At 56.6% G+C, this 23,791-nt stretch overlaps 1 protein-coding gene across 4 annotated transcripts; it reads right to left on the bottom strand.

The window, feature by feature from the left end:
• Positions 1-1,840: 1,840 nt before the first annotated feature.
• On the bottom strand, positions 1,841-23,144 carry EFNB1 (ephrin B1). 4 transcript variants are annotated; one of them, XM_033849170.2, is made up of 7 exons: positions 22,235-23,144; positions 13,464-13,741; positions 12,605-12,697; positions 12,259-12,387; positions 11,768-12,096; positions 2,468-2,541; positions 1,841-1,895 (listed from the first exon to the last, which is right to left on the bottom strand). In XM_033849170.2, exons 1-7 carry the CDS (start codon positions 22,360-22,362, stop codon positions 1,856-1,858), a joined length of 1,071 nt encoding a protein of 356 aa, XP_033705061.1. In that variant the 5' UTR covers positions 22,363-23,144; the 3' UTR covers positions 1,841-1,855. The 4 variants fall into 4 exon arrangements, with proteins under 4 accessions (XP_033705061.1, XP_073655302.1, XP_033705063.1 ...); XM_073799201.1 differs by lacking the exon at positions 1,841-1,895 and having other exon boundaries at positions 2,336-2,541; XM_033849172.2 differs by lacking the exons at positions 1,841-1,895; positions 2,468-2,541 and adding an exon at positions 10,245-11,250 and having other exon boundaries at positions 22,235-23,143.
• Positions 23,145-23,791: the final 647 nt, after the last annotated feature.

The raw sequence follows: 23,791 nt of genomic DNA, 5'->3' as shown, positions 1-23,791 counted from the left end.
CTAGGGTAGGGCTGGCTGAAGGCAAATCCTTTCTGGCCCCCAGCATTGACCCCAACCCCTATCCCTGCCGTCCCCACCCCAGCTCCTGGCAGAGAGCTCTTGCTGCCCAGGATCCCGGGTAAAGACTGAACAAACGCAAGCAGCTGTGCCATGTGTGGGTGTCTGCGGGTCAGGTCAGAGGGGGGTGGCATCCAGCAGTCCCTTGCATGTAGCTGTGGTGGGAAACCGCTCTCACTCGGAGCTGTCCGCAAGATGGCAAATGGAAGGGGTTTTCATCTGAGGGTCAGAAGACCTGCGGCCAAGTCCCATATTCACCGCCACTTTCCCATATGGATGTGGGTAAGCCTTTTCTCCTCTCTGGACTGTGAGATTCAACTAAAAGGTCTCAGCTCATTTCTGCCTAAAAATCCATCACACTGTGCCTATCAGTGGGTCACATCCCCATCCAAGCATCCAGGGACTGACACTGTCCTTGGCAGATCAAGGTGAGGAGTGGAGAGAAGAAGACCCTTGGAAGCAGAAAGCCGAGTTTGAAACCCCAGAGCTGTCACTTAAAGCCTGTGACGCTGGGCGAGTCCTGTGGCTTCTCAGACATACCACGCCCATCAAAAAACAGGGATAATACCACCTCCTCATAGGATGATGGTAATGAGGATTTGATGAGGTGATACATTCAGAGAGCCCACAATGCCTCAGAAATCGCCCTCCCTGCTCAGCCTGCCACATCGCAGTGTAAAATGTTCCTGGGCCAAAGAGCCAGCCTAGCAAAGCAGGGGCTGGTGATGGCCAGGAGGCTGACCAAGACTGGGGAGGTGGGCAGAGGGCAAAGCAGGGAGCTTGGATGGGGATGGAGAGGGGCAGACAGGGTCTGGGGAAGGGGAGATGGAAGAAAAGGGGAGCCTCTGAGTGGGAAGGAAGGGAAAGGGGGGCAGGAGAGAGGAAGTTTATTATTCTTCCTGCAGACCAATCATGGGGCTCCTGGAGTGTCGAATTCCAGCTCCTGCAGCCAGATGTGACCTGTTCCTGTTATCGTGGAATATTAATCAGAGGGGCCCTTGGGTAATTGGGGAGTTTTGATTAGAGAAATAGCCCTTACAATAATAAGCAGGCAGGAGCTTGGGGAAACCCACCCCCACTCCTGGTCGCCCACCTCTTAGGCTCCATACTTCTGAGGGCTCAGGGACCCAGAGTGAAGAGTTGGGGAGTGCAGGAAGGGGGGTGGTACCAAAACTGGTTGTGGGGACCAGGATTGGACCTGGCGGGTGGGGAGAGGGGGGTGCAGGGATAGGTGGCTATGAAGGGGACTAGAGACTGAGGGATCTGGGGCCTGGCGCTGGCGTGGCTTCACTCACCTCCCCATCAATCATCACATTAGCTGTTCCTGGGGCTTCTCCCTCGCCAGGACCCCTCCCAGTCAGCCCGCAGCAGCCAGCACCGCTGCCTCAGCCTCTGGTCCTGCTGGGACCCCAGCTCTGTTGCAGGCTGCACATGGCCCCTGGGCTCTGTATATTTAGACGGTTAATGAATCTTCCTGTTTGGCTGGGCCAGGCTAGAGTTTGAGATGGAGGAAATGAGGGCAAGAATGGGGAGGAGGGGCAGCACAACTGCCCGAGCCCTGGAGATCCTCTGACCACAGGGACCCCAGACCCAAAGTACAGAAACAGCCCAGGCAGTTCAGCTCAAGGAATCCGGGTAGTTGCCCCAATCCTCAACTGTACCCCCAAGTCCCCAAGGGACCACAGTTTGAAGACAGAAGACCTGAGTTCTAGGTCCAAATCTTGCCTTGCCCTCTCCTGGGCCTCGGCTGCCTCTTCCCCATGTTGAGGACTTTGGACTAAATTTCTTTTCACCAGACTCACTCAGCAGCTACTATGTGCCAAGCTCTGTACCGGGCCCTGGAGGTTCAGAAAGAAAAAAAAAAAAGAGAACATAGTCCTTACCCTTCAAGACATCATGGTAATGACAGAGGCAGTCATGTAACTATCGCACATGGAGATAGTAATTGTAATTACAATACTACAATAGTGTTGACTGAACAGTCATGACACACTGGGCCCTGTGCTAAGCGTTTCCATGTCTTATCTCGTGGCATCTTCTCAATGACCCAACGCCATTGGTAGTATCAGCAGCCCCATTTTACAGATGAGGAAACTGAGTTACTGAGAGGTGAAGAACCCAGTAAAAGGGTACCATTTTAGACTCTTGAGATATATATATATATATATATATATATATATATATATATACACACACACACACAAATATAATTTTATATATATGCTATATATTGTATATTATATATAATAAATCATATATATATCATATATATGTGATATATAATTTACATATATACATATATATTGTTACCTAAGTGGCCTTCCAGAAAGGCTGTACCAGCTTAAACATCACCAGGCTAATGAGTGTAGAAAGAAGCCAGTTAGTGTAGCATCTTTCTTTCCAACAGTACCTGGAAACTCCAGTGTCTCTGCTTCGGATCTGGGCCTCTGGCTGCTGGAGCCTGGCTGGGGTTGAGCATGGATTCTGGGTGGGAGAGACACTCACTTATTCATGTGTTTATCAGCTCTTTACTGAGTGCCAGGTTCACTGCCCCAAAGGAACACACATTCTGATGGGAAGTGGTAGCTCTTTGCATCAAGGTATACTTGCTGCTTTTTACAAAGCAGTTTTGCTTACATCATTCCGTTCCCAATAAATGAAGAAGAAACCCAGGCCTCAAGTATGAGTGGCAGAGTCAGGCCTCAAATGCAGGGCTTCTGACTCTGACTCCAAGCTCCTGTGGGGGCACAGCTGACTGGGTGTTCCTCCCCTTTGGTTTACAGGAGTCAAGGCCAGGCCAGCCAAGCCCTGGGGCCTTGAGCTTGAGATGCAGGGAATGAGGGAAAGAATGGAGAGGAGGGGCAGCACAACTGCCCTGGCTCTGAAGATCACCTGACCACAGGGACCCCAGACAGAAAGCATGGAAAGAGCCCAGGCAGTTCAGCTCCAGGAATCAAGGAGGCTGCCCCCCCTCACCGCTGGACTTTCACTGGGGGCCATAGCGACCCAGGCTGAGGCTGAGGCCGAGGCTGAGGCCCAGAGAATCTCTGGTCACTGAGCCTCTGATTAAAGTGGCTACTCAGAGACCAGCCTGGAATGGTCTTGGCTGCCTATGGCTGGGTGACAGGAAGAAAGGCTGCCTCCGGACTCAGAAGCTAGCCGATGCCATGTACTGAGCAATCACCAGGGCCCTGTTCTCAGGGCTTTCTGTGTGTGCATTCACTTCATTCTCACTTCAGTCTCATGAGATGGCTGCTACTCTCAGCCCCATCTTACGGAAGAAGAAACCAGGAACACAGAGGGGTTTAAACGACTTGCTCAAGAATTCATAGCTAGAAAGTGGTAAAGCTGGGATGTAAACCCTGGCAGCCTGATCCCAGAGTCTGGGCTCTGCACTACCGTATTAGACAGCCCCTGAAGCCATGTGTCTGACATCGAGGGTGCAGGCCACAGGACCCCACCTCACTCTCTCCCCATGCTGGTACCACCACCTCACGCCCCTCAAGCACCTAAGCGTTTGGACTCTGGATTCAGGCTTCTTGATTTCAAATCCTTGCTCTACAACTTCCTAGCCGTGTGCCCATGGGCAAGGTACTTTCCCTCTCCGAGCCTCCATTTCCTCATCTGTAAAACAGGGCTAATAGTGGTTCTACCTCAGATAAGGACCTCCCTTATGAGGCTCATGAGACTTGCGGTGTCCATGGAACAATGCATGTGACTAAGTTTTGAGCACGGTGCCTGGCCCGTAGTAAGTACTCAATAAATGTTTGCTTTCATTGTAGGGTAATATAATAAGGCGTTGACTCTGCCGATTGGCTGGACAGTAATGTGAGTAGGTAGAGGGCAGAGACAGAGCCCTGGGATGAGGTTCCAGCCCAGCTAAGCCCATTCAAGTGGACAGATGTTTCAAAGGTTCATTGATATTGCTCTGTGCTCAGGTCTGTTCTGGGCCCCACTCTAGGTAAGACACAGAGGTGGGGCACAGTTCCTGCTCTCCAGAAACTCCCAACCTATTGGGGGAAACAGACACAGGCACACAGTATAAGCAGAAGCACTGCGAGAGCTGAGAAGAGTAGCAACTTTGCCTGGATTTGAGGGTCAGAAGTGTCCATGAAGGATGCACAGGAGTTTGCAGGCCAGGGGCAAGGGGATGGGCATTTCTGGCTGATGGAAGTGCAAATCGAAAGACTCAGAGGCTTAAGGGTGCCTGTGCTGGTCAGGGACCCGTGAATAGGCTTGTGTGATTGGGGTGTAAGTTGAATGTGGTGTTGGAGGGGTTGAGGTGAGACACTTAAGAGGTGGGCAGGGGCCAGATCAACCAGGGCCCTGACTGCCATGATGAGGAATTGAGGGATGACTGACAATGTGAAATGGAAACTGAGATGACAAGATCAGGATGGAGTTTGGGAAAAATCACTCTGGCTGCTGTTTTGCAAGAGAGACGGACAGATGGAGGCGGGGAGAGAAGTTGGGAGGCGATTGCCATAGTCCCGGCAGGAGGACCGGAGTGTTGGCACTGGGGGTGGTCAGAAGTGGGCAGAGTCAAGAGATGCTGCAGAGGCAGAACTGAAGGATAACCCAGAAGTTTCTAGCTCAGGCCCATCTGTGGCAAGACCTCAGCTGAGCTGGGAGCAGACACCTGTGCTCTGTAAACTGGTCTCTTTTCCCCCTTTGGTGTTTATTTTCATTTCCTTGTAAAGTTCAATTCAGAAAATTCCGATCTTGTTTCAGCTGAACTGAAGAGAAGGAAGGTTTTTCCATACCCCAGATGGGATCTGGGTTCCTGGGGCCTCCCAGGGCCTCCCAGGGCCCAGGCTTTGCTGGTGGCAACTCCAGCAGGGTGATGTTACACAAAGCTGGGAAGATCTGTGGGGCTAGAGCCCAGGAGAAGGCTTGGCATGGCTTGGCAGGACTGCTGTGGGGGATGAGAGCAGTTTAGCCAGGATCGGGGGACTGGAGGGGGCTGTGCACAGAGAGAGAAGCGAGCAAATCCTGCCTGTTGCCTCTTTGAAATGAGAAAGGCTCCCTTCCCTGGGCAGTGCCCCTAAGTCATGGACACCTCTGGCCTTTTCTTTTCTGGATTCCACGCTCCCAGGCTCCACTGAGGGGTGTCTTGGATGAGTGTCTGTGCTAGAGGGAGGGATCCCAGAGCCCACAATCAACAGCCCTGGATGGGTGTGGGGGTGGGGTGGGAGAAGGGGGATTGGGAGGCTGTGAGGTAATGTGAAGAGGCAATGGGCTGAAAGTCACAAGACCTGGGTGAGGGCCAGTCCCGGTAAACTCTCTGTGTGACTCTGGGCAGTTCCTTCTTCCCTTCTCTGGGCCTCAGTTTTCCCATCCATCCAACTAGGGGGCTGGACTAGAAGGTCTCTAAACGCCCTAACAGCTTGAAAGATTCCATTCTCTTCTCTGAATCTGCCCAGGGGGAGGCGTTGGGGGCTGGGGCACCGGCAGGGGCTGAGAATTCCATAGCAATTTGCATGTGAAAGCATGTTACTGCCATGGCTATTAGTGTGTGCAGGGGGGCTGAAGACAGGGCAAGGACAGCTAACTGTCAGGCTGTCCAGAAAGGCCCGCTGCCTGCGTGGGGGAGGGAGGGAGGGAGGGAGGCCCTGGAGGTGTGCAAGGGAGGCTGGACCACCACCTTGGGTTCCCAGGGAAGGGTGAATCCCGAGACCTTTAGGGACCCAAGCTCGAGATGCCCAATCCTGGGTCTGGCCCCTACAGGGACCTCCAAGCTGTCGTGTCGAGGAGTGACTTCAGAGCTGCGTGAGGTGCCACAGGAGAGGGGCCCCCAGGGAGGGGGACAAACTATTAGTGCATTTGCTTTTCCGGGTCTGCTCTTACCAGGCCTAAACCTCCCAGGACCATATTTTCCTCAGGTTTATAATGTGACCTTTTGGTAATTGCTTTGTATAAACTTACATAGTTTGTCAATATAAATACTGTGTGTGTGTGTGTGTGTGTGTATATATGTTTGTTAGGTTCACTCACACAAACTCCTGGGGATTCTGGGAGAACAAAGCAGCTGTGTGCAAAAAGGGCTCACAGCTGTGGCCTGTGAGGAAAGAGAGGTGGCTCTGTCAGCACTCCCTGTGTGCCTTTAAGTCCCTTCCGGTATCTGGGTCTCAGTTTCCCCATAAGGGGTTTGATCTGGAAAGGAGCTCTCAGGAAAGTCCTAGCTCTGCCATTTCCTGGCCTCTGACCTCTCAGATTCTACTGAACAGGCATGAGGGCAGCAAGGGAGGCCACCAGCCAGTCCCCCCTGAGAACAAGGGCTCTTCCCCGCAGAATCCAGCTGGTGGAAAGGCCCTGGTGCAGGGTGGCTTCCACGGTCTCGGCTGCTCCTGGTACCCTGGAAGCAAAGGAGCCACCTGGAGCTCCTCCCTAGGGCCCTGGTCAGAAGCCAGGTCTTTACCCACTGCTCCTGCGGAGGCTGAGAGAGACCAGCCCATGGGGCCACAGGGGTAGGTAAGGGCTGAGGACACACACCTCTTCTACTTCGGCTTTGGGAGGTGTTTATCATGAGTATATTTTGCCCAGCCCCCAGTCCAGGTGGGACTGGGGCTGGGGGAGGCAGACTGGGATTGAGGCCTCAAGATAACTTCTGATGAGGATGTTTAGGAACTCTGTAAGAGGCCGGCTTTGGTCAGGGATGATGGGAACAGCCAGGGCTTGGGGGCCACTCTCAAAGCAAGAAGGATCCCTGGGAAGCCCAGCCCCAGAGTCCAACTGCCCACTCCACACCTCGTGAGAGAAGCAACAGCTATCACTTATTGGTGCCAGGCATTCAACACTTGTTTAAAAACTATGGGTGAATGAACAAATGGAAGGCTAAGTTTAGTACCCAAGCTTTTAATCTGTGTATCCTCCATTCTGCCTCTCACATCACCACACAAGAACTTTAAGAGCTAATCAGGCACTTAAAGGCCAGTCTAGAATGTGAGGTCCCTGGGAGCAGGGACCTTGACTATCCTGTTCATCACTGTACCCTAGTGCCCAGATTGCTGACTGGCGTATAGTAGGTGCTCAGTAAATATTCTCTGGATAATTGAAGAAATCTAATCCCACTCCTCATTACCCAGACAGGGAAGTCGAGGCCCAAAGAGGCAGGGACCTGCTTGCAGCTGGTCAAAAAGTCACGGTAGACCTGGGACAGGCCCTGGGCTCCAGGCTCTCAGCACAGGGCTCTTTCCCCTGTACCAAAAGGCCCCCGTGGCAAACTCCTCCTGCCCTTCCCTATCCCTTCACGAATTCCTTATTCCCCGCACCCCCAGCTTTCCCTCTTTCCTTTCTCTTTGCCAGCTGGATAATTAACCACTGGAAACAAAACCTGTAATTACTGTCCTCCCCATGCCCTTAAATTGCTTTCAGTTTGGGCTCCATGACCCCCGTCCTGGGTGGGGGTTGGTCTCCCCCTTAGCAGCCTCCCAAAGGGGGAGTCAACCTAACAAGCACCAGCTGAGGCCCCAGCCCCCCAGATCCAATGGCCAGCTGTACAGGAGGCCGGCAGCAGATGGGCGAGGAGGGTCCCCTGGCAGGCTGGGGCTGACTCAGCTGGGGTGTCAGTGGGACTGTGACGTGCCCGGGCAGGACAGGAGGCCAGGCAGGCGGGCCGGATTTCCGAGAGTGATTGATGCCAGGTGGCCAAAGGGCCGCTGGCTCAGCAGGGACCAACTTAGGATGGTCCCAGTAGAGCCAGGTCTTTTCTTGGGTTCTTCAGCTCACCCTCATGCCCCTGCCTAGAGGGTGCCAGGCCATCCACATCCCTGGTGCCTCCGGGAGGCCTCCTGGGAGCTTAAAATGGATCAGCGCAATAAGTCCCAAGAGCCCTGGCCTTCCAGCTCCACAAGGCCTATCCCTTCGGGGAAACTGAGGCCTGGTTAGCACCTGCTCAACTTGGCTTCGTTGGTGATCTGGGCTCAGCCTGTGGAGGAAGCGAGGCAGCTCCACCCTCACCTGGGAAGCATCCTCTATCCCTGACTCACCAGGAGTTTGGGCCCAGCTGGGACAGGAAGGAGAGCTGAGGGTGGGGCCAGTCTGGGGCCCTACCACAGGAGGCTCACAACCCCTGCCTCCAGCTAGCTAAGCTTGTTCCGTTCCTGACCCACACAGAGGCTAAGGGAACGGCGGGGGGATGGTTCCCGTTCTTCAAGAGCCCCAAGGAAGCACGCTTGCTCAGTCCCACCCAAGACGGGGCAAGGAGCAGGGCGGTGGGCCGGAGGAGAATCACCTTCTAGCAACTTCTGTTTGCTCATGGTAGAGTAAAAACACCTGGACTTAAAGCCGCGTGCTTGCGTTCACTTGATGTGTGTTCTTGGGCAAGTCACTGCCCCTTGCAGAGGGTCTGTTTCCTCACCTCAAATATGGGGCAAAGAATTCCCCACCGTCCACCCTCACAGGGAAGCTTATGAAAGTCAATGAGATAACATGTGTAAGTGTTTTTATTTTTAAGTGGCAGGCACTGGCCGGGTGAAGGACACTGCCACAAGGGGCTACTGAGCAGTGCTGTGTGGCCGGCACAGCAGACACGGAGCTCAGACGAGCAGCGGCCACGGTGCCCAGGCCAGGGCACGTGACAACAGCAGTCACAAACCTTCTGGGCTGTTGGAGAGGCTGCCTTATACTCTGCTTTGCTGTCTCCCAGAGATTTTACTTCACACTCCTCACAGCTACTCCCAAGGGGCCCCCAGAAACTCGATCCTCCACTGAGAGGGTGGGGGCAGCCGTGTCCTGGGCTGGGCGGGGGACCACCCAAGGACACTCATTGGTGATGTGTGGGAAGGGCTCTACCCAACCCAGATCAGGCTCCCCCTCAGTTAGAGACATCAATCTGGCCTGAACCAGCCCTGAGTAGAGACCCCTGGCCCAGGCAGGGGCCCCCGCTCTGGGCAGGCAGTCAAGCAGCAGAGGCCCCATCTGATCCAGGCACTTCCTTTGGTTAATGAGAAACCAAATAAACAGCCTCTGCCCCAGCTGGCTTCGGGAGCACCCCAGCCGGGCCCAGCCCTGCCTGCTCCAGCCAGCCTCCCTCCCTTTCACCCTGCAGGTCCCGTGACTTTCCTCCCTTGCCTCCTCCGTGCGCTTCCCACTTCCCTCACAGCCCTGCCTGCTCCTTGGCTGGTGCGCTGGGGCTTCCTGCTCTGGATCGCTAACCAACCCTCCCCTTCCTTCCTCCTCCTCCTTTCCTCTAGTGCCTTCTTACCCATTTTTAGCTGCTGGGATCCCACTTGTCCTCCTCTCCTGACATCTGTCTCAGCCATCTCCATAAGGAGGGAGTCCCCCGCCCAGAAGACCTGCGGGCTGCTCCGGGCCTTGCCAGCCTGTGTCTCTGCTGTGGCAATGAGGCCAAACCCTCTTCAGGGCCCTCACTCCACTCTCAGACCATCAGCCTGCAGGAGGGAGATGCTCAGATGCTTGGGTGCTCGGGGCTGCTCTAGCTCGAGGGCTTTGTCAGCCGGAAGTCCCCAAGTGTGCCATGGTGAGAGCTCTGGTGTGCAGGAGAAGGAAGGCTCTTCTGGCTAAGAAGCGAACTGGACAGCCTGAAGCAGCCTCATTACCCAGCGGGCCACAGCTGAGGCCCAGCTCTTGGGAAGTTATTTCTAGCCACCTCCAGGTGTCTTGAGGCAGGGCAGGGCTGGGCCTGCCAGCAGGTCCCAGATCTAGCCCCAGTGAGGTGGTGGCAGTACTTGCGGACACACCCAGGTCCCCATGGAAACACCTCCTCCCCCATCTACTCTCTCTAGCTGAGTCTAGTGCCAGACGGGGCAGATGCCCATGGCCTATGCCACAGTGGTGATAGGATAGACAGGGGGCTATGGTCACAGGGTCCAGCAGAACAAGAGGGTAGAAGAACTTGTGACGAAGAAGGGCACAGAGCATTTTCAACATCTTGCTCCACTAGGACAGCCACCATCTTCCCATACCAGACCAGATCACCAGTGTTTTGGGCACATGAAAATCACACACACGCTCTCTCTCTCTGTCTCTCTCTCTCTCTCTGTCTCTCTCTCTCTCTCTGTCTCTCTCTCTCTCTCTCCCTCTCTCTCTCTCTCTCTCACTCATATACTCACTCATACACTCACACGTCATTCCCCAACATCACGACACCATTTTACACCCATTTCTCCATGTGGTTAATTTTTTTTTTTTAGTTCTCATTTTTTCTAAGAAAAAAGCAACAAGAAAATAATTCAGAGTTTATACAAAACATCTTTACATTATTTTTTTTCCAAAAAAGACTAGTATTTACACAAATGGCAACAGAAACAAAAACAAAAAAAACCTTTCGACTGCCACCTGGAAGGGACTGGCTGTTCCGCTCCCTCTCCCACCTGGCAGTGGGGTGGGCACCTGGCCAGGAGGCAGTGTGGAAGTGGATGGTGGGAGGCCCAGCTCCTTCCATGGCCACTCTGGGAGTGCCTGCAAGGCGCTTGCTAGTGGCAGTCTGTTAGCAGCCGTGCTGGCAAGGAGCCGGGGTCAAAGTGCACGGCGTGCTGGCCCAGCCCTAGGCAAGCCTCTTCCTCTTTCCAAGCCCCAGCCCAAGACTGGGGGGCTAGCGGGAGCTGGGTTAGGGGGGCACCCACCTGAGCTAGAGCCCAGAAAAGAAGCAGGCTACCTGGCCTTATACCCGCTTAGTTCTCCGCCCTGGGCCTCTGTTTCCCCACCAGGCCGAAGGGTGCCAAAGGTGAGGGGAGAACAGGGCAGAGAGGAGAAGGGGGAACTCCCAGCTCTGCAGGGCAAATAGCCACCTGGGTACCTCACCTCCCTCCACCCCCCATGAGGTCATCTGCCTGCAGCAGCTCTCCTGTTCCCCAGGCAACAGCCAATTAAGACATTAATAACCGTGAGAGTGAGGGAGGCAGGATATGCCCAAGTATCCCACAGGAAGTTTTTTTTTTTTTTTTTGGTGGAAGGGTGGCAGCCACTACCCCATTGCCAAGATCAGCACTGTAGAAGGAGAGTCAGTGGGGGAGGGTGAGACACCTTGCCCAATGGCACTCTTGTCTTCCCTCGTGGGCAAGCACAGCCCTGGCCTGTCCCCTCCCCACAAAAAATACGCCAACAAGTTTATAAAAGAAATGCCATCCTATGCTTCCCGGCTGGCCACATCCTGCCCCAGGCCCCTGATACTGCGGAAGGCTGGGCTCAGAAAACCTGGGGAGGGGCTGTCTTTTCCATTTTTCCATTTTTCTTAAAAAAAAAAAAAAGAGAACAGATGAAAATGAGTTGACAGCTAAAAAAATGAACACAAAAACATTAAAAACAGTGATGATAGCGGACAAGAAGTCCTGGGAAGGGAGAAAGGGGGCGAGGGGGCACAGGGCCAGGGGGGGCGTCTCCCTGCCTGCTGTCCATCAGCGTCCGACCCTGCCCTCCAAGAAGGGGTGCCCCCGCAGAGCCCAAAGGCCTGGCCAGAGGGGGAAGGCACAAGAGCATGGGGGCTGGGGGCACAAGCACCCCCCTCTGAAGCCCAGGGGGCGGGGCAAAAGGGGGATTATAAAAGCCAAGAAACTACAAAACTAAATACAAAGATGGGCACAGCTGGCAAGGGGAGGGACGTGGGTGAGGATGGAGAGGTGCAGTCCCGGCTGACTGTCCCTCAGGGCCGAGGCTGCCAGGGCCCTCAGACCTTGTAGTAGATGTTCGCGGGGCTCTGGGGCGGCATCTCCTGGACGATGTAGACAGGGTGCCCGTAGTCCCCACTCACCTTCTCATAGTGGGGGCAGTAGTTGTTCTCTGTAGTCCGTAAGGGGATGATGATGTCGCTGGGCTCGGTGCCCGCCGTGCCACTGCCCCCCTTAGGACTGGCCAGGGTGCTGAGCGAGAGGGCAGGCGCCCGCTGCTGCGTGTGCTTGCGGTGCCGCTTGCGCAGCTTCAGCAGCAGGATGGTCAGGAAGATGATGATGAGCAGGAAGATGACGCAGCCGGCGCCCACGGCCGCAAACAATGCCACCTTGGAGTTGAAGAAGCTGTCGGGGTCCCCGCTGCTGCCTCCACTCCCACCGGAGCCGCTTTTCTCATCCTGGTTCACAGTCTCTGTGGACGGGGGAGGGAGGCAAGGGAGGGGAAGAAGGTCAGCCAGGGGTCCCAGGGACACATAGCAGATCTCGGGCCACGCCCTGCCTTCCTTCAGAGCTAGGGCCTGAAAGGGCAGCCGAGCAATGGCTTCTGCCCTCTGGGAGACTCCCATACACTCACCGTGCTTGCCGTCAGAGTCACCCAGGGAGCCCCGACCACTGGGGGCCTGTGTAGCCATCTTGATAGTGTTGTCTGCCTCCTTGCTGGGCCGGCTGGTAGTCAGCTGCTCGGGCGTCACAGCATTGGGGTCTGCGGGTGGGGAGAGAACAAGTGAAGGGGGAACTCCGGCAGCGTAGGTGCCTCAGTTACATAGCACCCACCGGCCAAGAATGGCCCGGATACTGGACCTCAGATCCCCTATCCCTACTGCCCCCTCTGCCACTACTCCCCACGCCACCCCCCGCCACCCAGTGAGGAGCATCTGTCGCAAAAGCCTAGCTGAGGAGCCCTCGGCCTGGGTGCTCACCTTGCCCAACCTTCATGACAATCTTCATGGTGCGTGTGCGGCACACACCTCCCTCCCGGTTCTCCAGTCCCTCCAGGCTCCCATTGGATGTAGCTGCAGCAAGAGGCCAGAGCAGTCAGGAGGAGGAAGAGGTCTGCCAGCATTACCCAGAAGCCCTAGTGACGTCTAAGCCCTTAAGAATAGAACTGGGAACCAGGGAGTTGCAGGCAGCTCCCACCCACCCGTGAACCTTTCTACTTCTCTCCTCCCACTAGGAACAGAGTCCAGGAACTAGCCCCTCCCATGAGGATGCTGCTCCCCTACCATGACCAAGGCCACAGGCCCTTCTTTCTCAGTGGAAGCTACATGTGTCTCCTCATTGGGTGACGTTGCTCAGAGGCCAAGCAATCAGAACTGGCATGGTGAGGAAGACTTCTCCACAGACTAGAAGGAATCCTAGATTAGGTGTCAGGAGAACTGGGTTGGAAACCCAACCCGCTCCCTAACTCTCTGTGTGATCTAGGGCAAGAAGCCCCTTCACCTCTTGGGGCCTCCGTTTCCCATGAAGAGAAAGGCTGAAGCTTTGCCAATTCTGCCATTCCCAAGGTTAGATCTTAGGTGGGCAAAGAAAATAAGAGAGAGAGCACCACGAATCAGAGTCGTCTCCCACCCAGCTCCTAGAGCCAGGGCGAGCTGGCAGCGGAGGCCCCTTGGTAAACGCTGGGGCCGGAATTCCAAGGCCACACTACGAGGAGAGCACGCCACTCTTCAAAGGGGACTGGATCAGGCTGGGCCTGAACTGTGTGCGGTCTCAGTGCGCTACTCAGAAGTTCCCACTGCTACAGGACAGGAAAGAACCATGCGGTGGGCAGGGACTCACAGGTAATATAGTAATCGTGGTGCTTCTTGAACTCCAGGCCCATGTAGTTGGGGCTGAACTCCTGGAACTTGATGGTGAAACGGATTTCCTGCTCTGGCCTATTGCAGGTGACCAGCACGTTGGGGTCGAGCACGGTGCTGCAGGCAGCTGCCTGCTCAGGCCGCACCAGGTACAGCTTGTAGTACTCATAGGGCCGCCCAGCTTCTGCTCGGGGGCAGATGATGTCCAGCTTGTCTCCAATCTTTGGGTAGATCACCAGGCCCTTCCCACTCAGAAACCTGCCCAAGAAGGAAGAGATGGTTAGCCTCAGGGTTGGGGGTCTCAGGCCATCCCCAGAACCAGGGGAGCAGACAATGAGGGCCAGGCTGGGCACACTGGGTGGAGATGGCGAGGACAGGCATTCTGTCCTTTTTCCATCCTTATGCTGGGGGTGGGGAAAGAGAACCATGCTGCCAGCAGGGTGTGGAAGGGGTGGCCCATGGGCAAGGCTGCCAGGCTTTGACTGCTCGGCAGGGTGGGGCACTGCCTGGCTGGGGGAGCCCTTTGTCCTAATGTGGCATTTCCGCAGGGGGGCTGACGTGGCAGATGGGCTGGGCACCTAGATGTCAGGCTTGGGTTGCCTGGATGTGGCAGCCCTGTCCTCCTCGCACTCCCAACATACTCACATTCCTTCATAGCCTCTGCTACCGGCCCTCCAGCACACACGCGTGTACATGCGCTCATGCGCACAGACACACACAAAGAAGCACACACACAATGAGCCCTAGAAACCACCCCCACAGCTCCCAGCCAACGGCTGGGGATGCACAACCTATCTTGGCCCCATGCCTTCTCCCCCATCCTTGCTAATCTTGGGCATGATGGGGAGATAGGAACAGGCCTTGCCTAGAGCCAAGGGATAATGGGCACAGTCTCCAGCCAGGTACAGCTCCACACAGCTCTCTCCACTCCCCACTCCCACTGCCTGGCATCCTACCAGGACTCATCCCACCCCCATAATGCAAAAGCCTGAATCCCCAAATCTGGCCAGTCTCACTGCAAAGGATAACAGAGAAAGGGGAGAAGAGGCCTGAGCAGGAACAACAGATCATACAAGACAGAGCCCCAGGAACCTCGCTCATCTGCCTTCTAATCCACTCCCACCACCCACACACACACACACACACACACACACACACACACACACACACACACACACAGCCTCTGCTCCCCATCCTGAGAGGAGATGGACAAATGCCTCCCGAGCCAGGTTCATCTTCTAATCCAGAAGGCCAGGCACTGGGAAATAGCAGGGGGAGGGCAGCTGCCTGGGGCCACCGATTCACATCATCCTGTCCTTGCCTAAGCACAGTAAGCGCTCTCGGCCATTTCTGAGCCTGGGAGCAAGTCGGTACAATGTAGGAGAAAGAAGACAGACTTTGGAATCAGATGGATGGTGGCCCTTACTAGCTCTGTGACCTTGGATGAGCTGCCTGATCTCCCTATCTTTCAGTGTCCTCACTTATAAACTGGGGATGGGAAGAGGCCCTCCTCCAAGGATGGTGGAGGGGAGGCATGATGGCATGTATAGAGCACATAGTTGGCACTCAACCGTGATTCCTGCTTAGAAATAGCGTGGTCTGCCAAGAGGCAGGAGGCCAGACACTAACACCAAGGACCTATGAGCCCAGTCTCGTTTCTTGGGTGGGAAAGAGGAAAAGATGATACAGCTCCATCCTCAAGGACTCTACTGTCCGGTGTGGTTCAGAAAAGTAAATGGCCCATGCCGCAGCAATGGATAGCACCAGGCTATCTGGAGGCTGTGTGAGAGGATGGTGGCTCAAAAGGCAAGGGCTGGACGCAGAGAGAGGAAGGAGACAGCTCATCGGACAGGACAGTCAGAAATGGTCCCACAGAAAGAGTGGGATGAAAGCAGATCCTGGGGGAGGAATAAGAAGTCAACATCCAGCAAGAGCAGACAGCAGTGGTTGGGACAAAAAACCCAGGCCAGTGACTGGCCCAGTGATGGGTAGAGAGGAGCAGAAGAAGAGGGGGTAAAGCTCAGCTGGGGCCAGACTGAAAGGCCAGGGTCACAAGAAGCAGTGTGGGTTTCATCCAGTGGGGGACAGACTCTCTACCAGAAGGGACAATGAAGGGCCGAAGGCAGTGCTTCAAGGGAATGAAGCTAACGGTGGAAGAACATGGTTCTACTCCCTGAGGGCCCATTCCACAGTGGGGGCTACAAGGCACAAGGGCCTCCTGGGAGCTCAGTATCCTCACCGGATGGAGGGAAATGATACCCAAGGAGGTGACTAAGGGAACTAGACCAAGTAGATGGAGTGGATGAAGAACAGCAGCCCTCTCTCCACGTCCAGGGAAGCTCCACTAAGCTGGGACCTGCCATCCTTCTGTGCAGGAGGGTAAAAGCAACAACAAGGAGGTCTCACCCACCTTAGTACCTAGCTTTACCACACTCCAGAAGGCCAGAAAGGAAGCAGGCATGGGATGGAGGCCCACACAAACATTTGAGAGAAAACACCCCCAACTCCATGCGCTACAGAAAGCCAAGAAGTTTCACCAAAGCCTCTATAATTCCTAAGGCATTTTTCACTTTCCAATCTTCATACTGGTTCCATCCAGGCAGTAGGATTAGACAACTTCTAACATCTTAGAGATAGAAGGAACCTTCGAGACCTACTGAGTCCAGGCTCCTCATGTGAGGGAATGAGTAACCAGGTGAATGTTCCTGTTGAAGAGGGGTGCTCAAAGCCAACCCGAGGAGCCTAAACTCACCCAGGATGTTAACTCCTAGGGGTCTAAGAGTACCTTAAACATTGGCTGAATCCTTATAGAGCTGCACCTCCATAAGACCGTAACTGGAGATGACAGCAGGTAGAGGGCACGCAAAGGGGTACAGGCCAGCTCACTTTTCTAACCACTTGGCCCGCCTTACTCACCAGGGAGTCTTGTCTACCCTGAGCAGTCTCCCATCACCATTCAGGTTCTGGAGCCCTGGAACCCAGAGACAACCGAGGAAACAGATGTCTACATAGTGGGTGGGGGAGGGGGAGGAGAGAGGACTATTGCCCCCAACACCCCTCAGACTCTCGTCAACCTCAGAGAACAGAATTCATAAATATTCATGAGTTCATTTGCATAGCAGCTGGCAGAGGGAAACTCACCTTCCCCTAAAGTGCAGAAGGGAGAGGAGCCTGATGAGACCCACCTTCCCTGACCCTGGTCCCCCATGATGGTACCTTCTCAGCTTCTTCCCCACCACTGTGAAAAGTGCCTCTGGGCCTGTGAGAAGCCCCAGAAAGTGGTGAGAGGCCACGAGGTGTGGGTATGCAGCCCGTGAGAGTGAAGCCCAAGGTCAGGTATGACGCTAGTCATCCTGTACAGCGGGGACCCTGCTGGTCTCCCCTCGTACCCACCAGGTTAGGAGTAGGGGCCGACAGGAGGAGGAAGAGAGTACCTAGTTAAACTCTTTACCCCCCAGTTTTCAAAAACTACTACTCCCCCCATTATCAAACCAAGCTTTCCTGCCTGGGGCCACCCCCAGACAAAGCCCTTTTCTGGAAAATAAGGGGATTGACATGGCCCAGCAGGAAGCCTGCAGCAGGTCGCCATGGTAACCCCTGAGGCCTTCCCTCCTTAGCCTCTGATAGCTCCTGGGACCCCAGGGAGCCACCCCAGGGAGTAAAAGGACTTAGGGAGGCAGCCTGCCATTCAGTCTCTGTCTGTGGCCTGCCTCTTCCCCTCTACCCTAGCCCAAGTCTCTCCCCCAGCCTGCCTACTGAGCTTAGAAGTATCACCATGACTGCTGAAAAGAATCCTGGGAGAGAAGAAGCCTGAGGGTCTGGGGTAGTGGCCAGTGCTGGTCAGAGGCCAACTGCCCCCCCCCTGCTTCTTTGTCCAGTTAAGCCCCTATCCACCCAGACACAGACAATCTATAGCAGAGAGAGTTTGGAGCTATGGGGGTCATGCCTAGAAAGCTGCCCACGTTCCACCACACTTCCTTCCCTCTCATCCTTCCCTCAGGCTCTAGGGACTTGTGGTCAGAGAGTGGCCAAAGGGAGAGCCTGGTCCTAGGCCATGCCAGCCCAGGTTTGGTAGAAGACTCTAGCCACAGCTTTGATTCAGTGACTCCGGCACCACTGCGCCTGCACCCCAGGGTGGCAGGACCAGCGGAGGACAGAACCCAAGCTGGAGCTCAAGTGTGCTCTCATCCCAGCAAGGGTGGGGAGACCCCAAATTAAAGGCTCCTCTTTCACTCCCCCAGCTCCACCCAGCCCCCGAGGCAGCAGGAGCAGGCCTGGCATGTCCCAGCAGTGCCCGCCCAGGCGTGGGTGGGCAGGAACAGCAGCTGGGTCCTGGCACACACACAGCACTGTCGGAGGCAGGGAAGCCAGGAGAGCCCCAGAGGAAGTCCCCCCCACACCTACACTGAACTATGCCTCCCCTCTGCCCCACCTGGCCAATGCTAGGGCCCACTGAGGGCTTAACAGCCCCTTCCTTGTTGTCTGCTTTCTGTGGGGTCCCTGAGAGGCAGTGAGATTCCTGGCCCAGAGAGGAACCAAGGCTGCTATTCAGAGCCCGGGAGGGAGAGTGCCAGGCATCGAGCTGGCTGCCTCTAGATCAGGTCACCCCGAGCAAGCGGCCCTCAGACGTAGGCCTAGTAAAATCAAATGAGGAAGCTGGAGCACTGCTCATCCCACGTGGGCAGGGCCTGAGTCACAAGGACAGATGCACACACACCTGTGAGGTGAGAGCGAAAGCCGGGGGCAAAAGCCAGCGCCTCCTCCGAAACCCAGTCTCTCCCAGATTCCAAGGCAGTGGGATGGTGTGGAAAGAATGGCACAAGGCACAGCTCTCCCCACTACGAGCTGACTGACTTTAAACAAGTCATTTTCCTTTTCTGGGCAAATGCCTCCTCGTCTGGAAAATGGGCAATTCCAACTTCCCAGGGCTGTTGGGAACATCCAGTGAGTTCATATCTGAGAATGCTTTGGAGGTAGCAAGGTACTGCCCAACTGTTAGTTAGCACACCAAGCACAGTACCATTTAGAAGAAGCTGAACGAGCTGACTACACTCCTGGCTGCTAGCACCGCCACCCAAAACAGCTACAACGAGAACCCACCCAGGAGGGGCTGCTACAGAGCCCAGGGCAAGGAACCCAGAACATGGCTGGTGAGCATTCCCTTACCTCAGCTCCCCTAATAATCACAGGGTGGACCCTCCCCGCAAACCTACTGTTCCCATGGCAACCAGCGGCCTCCTGGCTGGCCCACCCACTCCATACTCCCAACACCAGGAAACAGTGATGCACAGTGGTATCCAGGGCCCACTCATCCCCATCCCTCATAGTTGGTGAGGCAGTGGAGAGCCTGAGGGGAGAAAGGAAACCCTGGATTCAGCCTCCAGTCCAGCCTCACCAGGCCCTTCTTGCCCCAGGTCTGGCTGCCTGGGGGTGGGGGAGGGAGGGAGGGGAACAGGGAACTTTAGAGGAGCTGCTGGCTTCCCATCACTTTCAGGCCCCCACCTGTGGCCAATCAGCCACAGAGTAGAAGAGGTCAGGTCCCTAGCCACCCCGGAAAGGGGCCCCCTGAGCTGGCCTCCCCAGGACTGTGAGCTGGAACAGCTGTGAGGGGGCTGGGACCTACACTTTGGCTTGTAACAGGCAAGCCTGGGTTGGGGTCTGCAGCTGCCCCCACCCATGCTGGATGGAGTCAAGGGTCCTGGATGCCAAGCTGAAGCCCCCACCCCCGCCCCTTGCAGGGAAGGTGTAATATGATCTCAGGCACATTCCCACTCTCTGGAGGTGGAGGAACCTGAGTGGGGGGCAGGAAGGGGTCAGAATGGGACTGAGAGACTGAACTGCAGCAGCTGGACTTGGCTGAGGACTCAAGTATGAGGCCTGCCGGCTGCCCCAAGTTCTCAGGGGAGGAGGCTGGAGGAGGGGTCTGCCCTGGGACCTTCCATCACAGCCCCCCCACCCCACACAAGCATGCCCATGTACTCTGGTTCCTCCCAACCTCTAACGGGCCCAGACCCACCTTCCCACCCTACACTTATCGGGCAAATCTGACAAGGGGCCAAGCTCTTGCCACCCAGGGACTACCACCCTGGAAGGCCGCAGCACCAATTTGGGAAAGAGGCTGGGAGTCTGGAGTCAGCCCTTCCGGCTCCCCTCTCCCGGTCAGGGCTGGGGCTGCCCGTATCCTGGAACCTGGAAACATACCCCCAGCCCCACCACTTCTTTATTTTGATTTTTTACCAAGGAGGAAGCAATTAAGCAGGGTTTATAGGCGCTGGGAGATTTCGGGGGGGGGGGGTTGCCAGCTCCTGACAGGACTGAGGCGAGAGACCAAAAGCTGGGAGGAAGAGGGGAGGGAAGAGAGAAAATGAGCCTGTGAGGGAGAGCACGGGCATGTGCGAGAAACAAAAGGACTCGAGAAAAAGAGGCAGAGAGTGACTAAGAGTGAGAGGGAGTGTGAGAAAGAGGGAGAGCGGGCAAGCAGAGCTGGAGAGGGGAGGTGAACGCGGCTCACACAGGATGTGAGAGGGCGAACCGACAAGGGCCTGAGAGGGAGAAGTCAGGCAGGAGGAAAAGAGGGAGAGACCGACAGGAAAAGACCGTTGATTTGAAAGGCTGTGGCAGTCCCAGGCTGGGCGCAGTGGCAGAGACAGCCTCCCCGAGCTCAGAGTGAAGCTGAGGGCAGTGCCTTCCTCCTGTCCTCCTGCCCCCCCAAACCCGTGCCAACACACACAGACAGGCTGCATTCCAGACCCCTGAGCATAGACGGAACTCTGGAGGGGGTGCTGCGCGCAGGGGCACCAGTATGAGTCCCCCACCATTCCCAGGATCTGCTCAATTACAGGATGGAATTCGTGCAAGTCCTATTGAGGCCTCAGCCACCACTCCCACCACCCCCAGGATGCCTACCCTCAGCCTGAAGTGGATCGGGGAATGGGGCAGATCTCAAAAACCTGCAAACCGTTCCAGAGCACTCAGGCCTCAAGACACAAAAAGGGTGAAGCTCAGGGAGATCTTGTTTCTCCCAGCCACCCCCGACCTCACTCTGCAGGAGGGCTCCTTTCCAGCTGTGGAGCTGCCTGCTATCTCTGGTTAGAGACCCGAGAGAGCAATTAGGTCACTCCCATGAGCCCCTAGGATGGGCTACCCCAGGCTGATTTCAGCTCTCCTGGCTCAAGAGAGAGCATTTCCAGCCTCCACCTTTACAGGAGGGAACTGGGCACTTCACAGCCTTTCTCCTTGGTGTGAGCAGCCCGAGGCCCCCAGACCATTTTGAGTCCCTGCTGTTAGGAGAGCACTGGGCCCAGTTTGGCTTCTGGGTTAAGGAAAAATCGTTGTCAATCCCTTTCCTTGTACCCTGACCCTGGTTTAGACATCCCACTAACCAATAAATAGGACCGTACCTTAACCTAAGGAGAAGAGAAGTAAAGAAGCTGCCCTCTCCCACTCCAGGGCTGAGAGGTGCATGACCCCTGGAACCTAAGAGGTCAAGACAGGCAGGAGCTCGGGAAGTTAGCGGGGAGCCCATAAGAGTGGACAGGAAGAGATTCCAGGTACAGGAATCATAGAGCACAGAGGACAGGCCAAGGGCCCCCAGTTTCCCACTAAGTGGGGTGTCCGCACACTGCTGGGACCTCCAGAAAACAAGAAGGAAGAGCAATTTTGACCCTGGGTTCCAACCTGAGTCCTGGATGCCAAAAGAGAAAAAAGGTCCAGAGGTCACTACACAATCCAGCGACTCCCCACTAACAGCCCAGAAACCACTGAGCCACCGCCCTGAAAGGTGTGTGTGTTGTTGGGAGGTGGGGGAGGATTGTGAAGGGTAAGGAGGAGGGAGAAAAGAAAGGATCTCCTCTACATAGCTGCCTCCCCAACCCCTTTGGGAAAGCTAAGCACAACTCCCCAATCTGAGGACAGAAGGTGGGGGGGCCAGTGGGACCCGCCTGGGCAGGAATCCTTTGCTTGCCACCCACTTCCCTAGCCACCTCGGCCGCCACTCTCCACCCCGGCCAGCCCTGGAAGCTCTGCCACCGGCTCCATTGGACCCCCGACGAGCGCTGGATCGACACCCCCCCCACAACAAAACCTCTCTCCCACTCCGCCCCTCTCCACCCGCCGCCTTTGTGAGCCTGGGAGCGGCGCCCGCCCTTCCACGGACCCAGCAGGGAGAAAGTCGGGGGTGGGGGGAGGCTAGGAGAGACGGCAAAGCGAAAAGCTAGGGAAGCAAACTGGGAAGAAAGAGAAATGAAAATGAGAGAAGCCCGAATGGAGATACAGGCACTGCCACCCGCCCCAAGCGCGAAGTCCCACGCCACGGTCCCTTCACAGCTAAACAAACGGGGAACCTGTGTTCCGGCCTCTTCCCCCGCCCAGGTCAAGCTCGCCCACCCCCCGCCCCCAGCGGCTCTTGGCGAAAACCGCCACGTTCCCAGGGGCCCCAGAGGGGGCTGCTTTCTCTCCCCGACCCAGCTCTCCGGTGCGCTCAAAGGCGCTCAGACTCCCAGCTCCGCCCGGCGCGACCACCTCGACTTGATCCGGGACGTGCGGAGGAGAGGGCCGGGAAGCTGAGGGGTCACAACCCAGCCAAGTGCCCCCACCCAACCCCACCGCACCCTTCCCCGCCCGGCCGCAGGGAAACACACTCGAAAAAGCCATAGACAAAATGGGGCGCCGCTCCTCCTCCGAACACCTTCCCACAGGCGCTCGGGGGCGCGCGGCCTCACCCCCAGGGACCAGAGCAGATAAGTTACTCACTTGGGGTTGAGGGAGCTCCAGGACACGGGCTCTAGATTCTTGGCCAGCGGGGTGGCGAGCCGGCACAGCGCCAACACGACCATCGCCACAAGCCACTTGCCGAGCCAACGCTGGCCAGGCCGGGCCATCTTCCCTGGGGCAGGCTGCACTTCGGGATGCCCTGGCGCCTCCTCAGCAAAGCTGGCCTCGCCTTCCCGTGCCGCGCTGCGCTCCGAGAAGCTCAGGCGCCCATCCTCCGCAGCCGCCGGCCTTGAAGTGCTCCCCTCCCGCCGGCTTCGGTGTCGCTCTTCTCCGCCCCGCCGGCCAGGAGGACTCACTGGGCAGCCGCCCCCAACCCGAGCATGAGCTGTGGCCTCCGAGGGCTCGCTCCACTGGCCTCTCCGCCGCACGAAGCACGACGGGGGCTCTGCGCCCCCGGGTGATCCCGTCCGATTCCGCTCGGCTCCCCGAGACTGTTTGGGACTGTGCGACCTCTCCCCGACGGGGTCTCACCGCTGGGGACTCGGTGGCCGCCCGGACGCCTCGACCGCCCCGGGATCGGCACCCCTGGGAAGAAGTGGGAGTCTCCCCACCACACGAGCTCGGTCTGGGGGCTCCCGACCGGGCCGCCCTAGCACGGGCTCCGTTCCTCCAGGCCACACTGGGACTCCGGGCTGCGCGCCCCCCGACAGCTTCGACTTCAGCGCGGGGCCCGCTCAGTGTACTTAGAAGAGCGCAGAGACACTGCCGAGCGAGCTAGTCCCATCAGTTTGCGCCTCTGAAGCCTAGGCCGGGTGGCCCGGCAGCCCAGTCGCCGAGTCCTAGCTCCCTGGCGATTGCGCCCGAGGCTCTACGGTCAGTGCGAGGCTCACACACCTCCCACTGCTGACCAGCGCGCATACACTCCCTCCGCCGCCGCTGAGCTGTCTACTCCCCTGCTCAGGCGTACGCAAGGCCAACCCTACGCATCTTAGCCAATAGCAAGCTCCGTCACGGGGTCCTTGCCCTGCACCACGCCCCCAGAACAGGAAGGAGGCGGGGTTTTAGGGAGCTCTTAAGGACGCCGCGCTCTCGATGGCACCAATCTGAGTGTGCGGCTCCTGCGGTTATGGATGGATCCTGCCTAGTCCTGTTCCCAGAGCGCTCAGCCCGTGGGAAGTTGGCGCTCCTCTAGAGCTATCGGCCTGCTCTCCTCCCCGAGCGCCTGGTCGACACTCCGGCCCACTGACCTGGGCCAAACAGGCTCAGTACTTTTCCCGGGAAAGTACTACCATTCTTTTTGTTACACACGCGAGCCCTGAAGTCCTTGCTCGGTGCCCACCTCCGTGACAAGGATAGCTTGTTTACTCCTGGTCCCATCTCACATAGGGCTCTGGTGGGCTTTCCTCCTTCCGCCCTCGCCGTGCAGTGTCCGCTTGCACATGGACCCGGACCCGGAGTCCTGAACAAACGGATAGCGGTGGGCGGTGGCGTCTCAGAGGGGTCAAGTACGGGAAAGTTGGGAAGATGAGTTCTTCGCCCCTGGGGAGCAGGCCTTGGGAATCTCAACTTTGGGGAAGAGACTTGTGGGACACCAGG

Source organism: Tursiops truncatus, chromosome X, assembly GCF_011762595.2.
Source record: "Tursiops truncatus isolate mTurTru1 chromosome X, mTurTru1.mat.Y, whole genome shotgun sequence".
NCBI classification, from domain to species: domain Eukaryota; kingdom Metazoa; phylum Chordata; class Mammalia; order Artiodactyla; family Delphinidae; genus Tursiops; species Tursiops truncatus.
The sequence above is the reverse complement of the archived record's forward strand: the minus strand, read 5'-3'. Positions and strand labels throughout refer to the sequence as shown.

Bases quoted from the DNA above. Each gene is read 5' to 3' on its own strand.
- EFNB1 (XM_073799201.1), bottom strand. From the start codon at position 22,362: ATGGCCCGGCCTGGCCAGCGTTGGCTCGGCAAGTGGCTTGTGGCGATG. The intron at 12,388-12,604 runs GTGAGCACCCAG...CCCCACCCGCAG, and splicing joins TGTCATGAAGGTTGGGCAAG to ACCCCAATGCTGTGACGCCC. The intron at 2,542-11,767 runs GTGAGTGGGGAC...TCTCCCACCCAG, and splicing joins ACTGCCCCCACTATGAGAAG to AATCCATGCTCAACCCCAGC.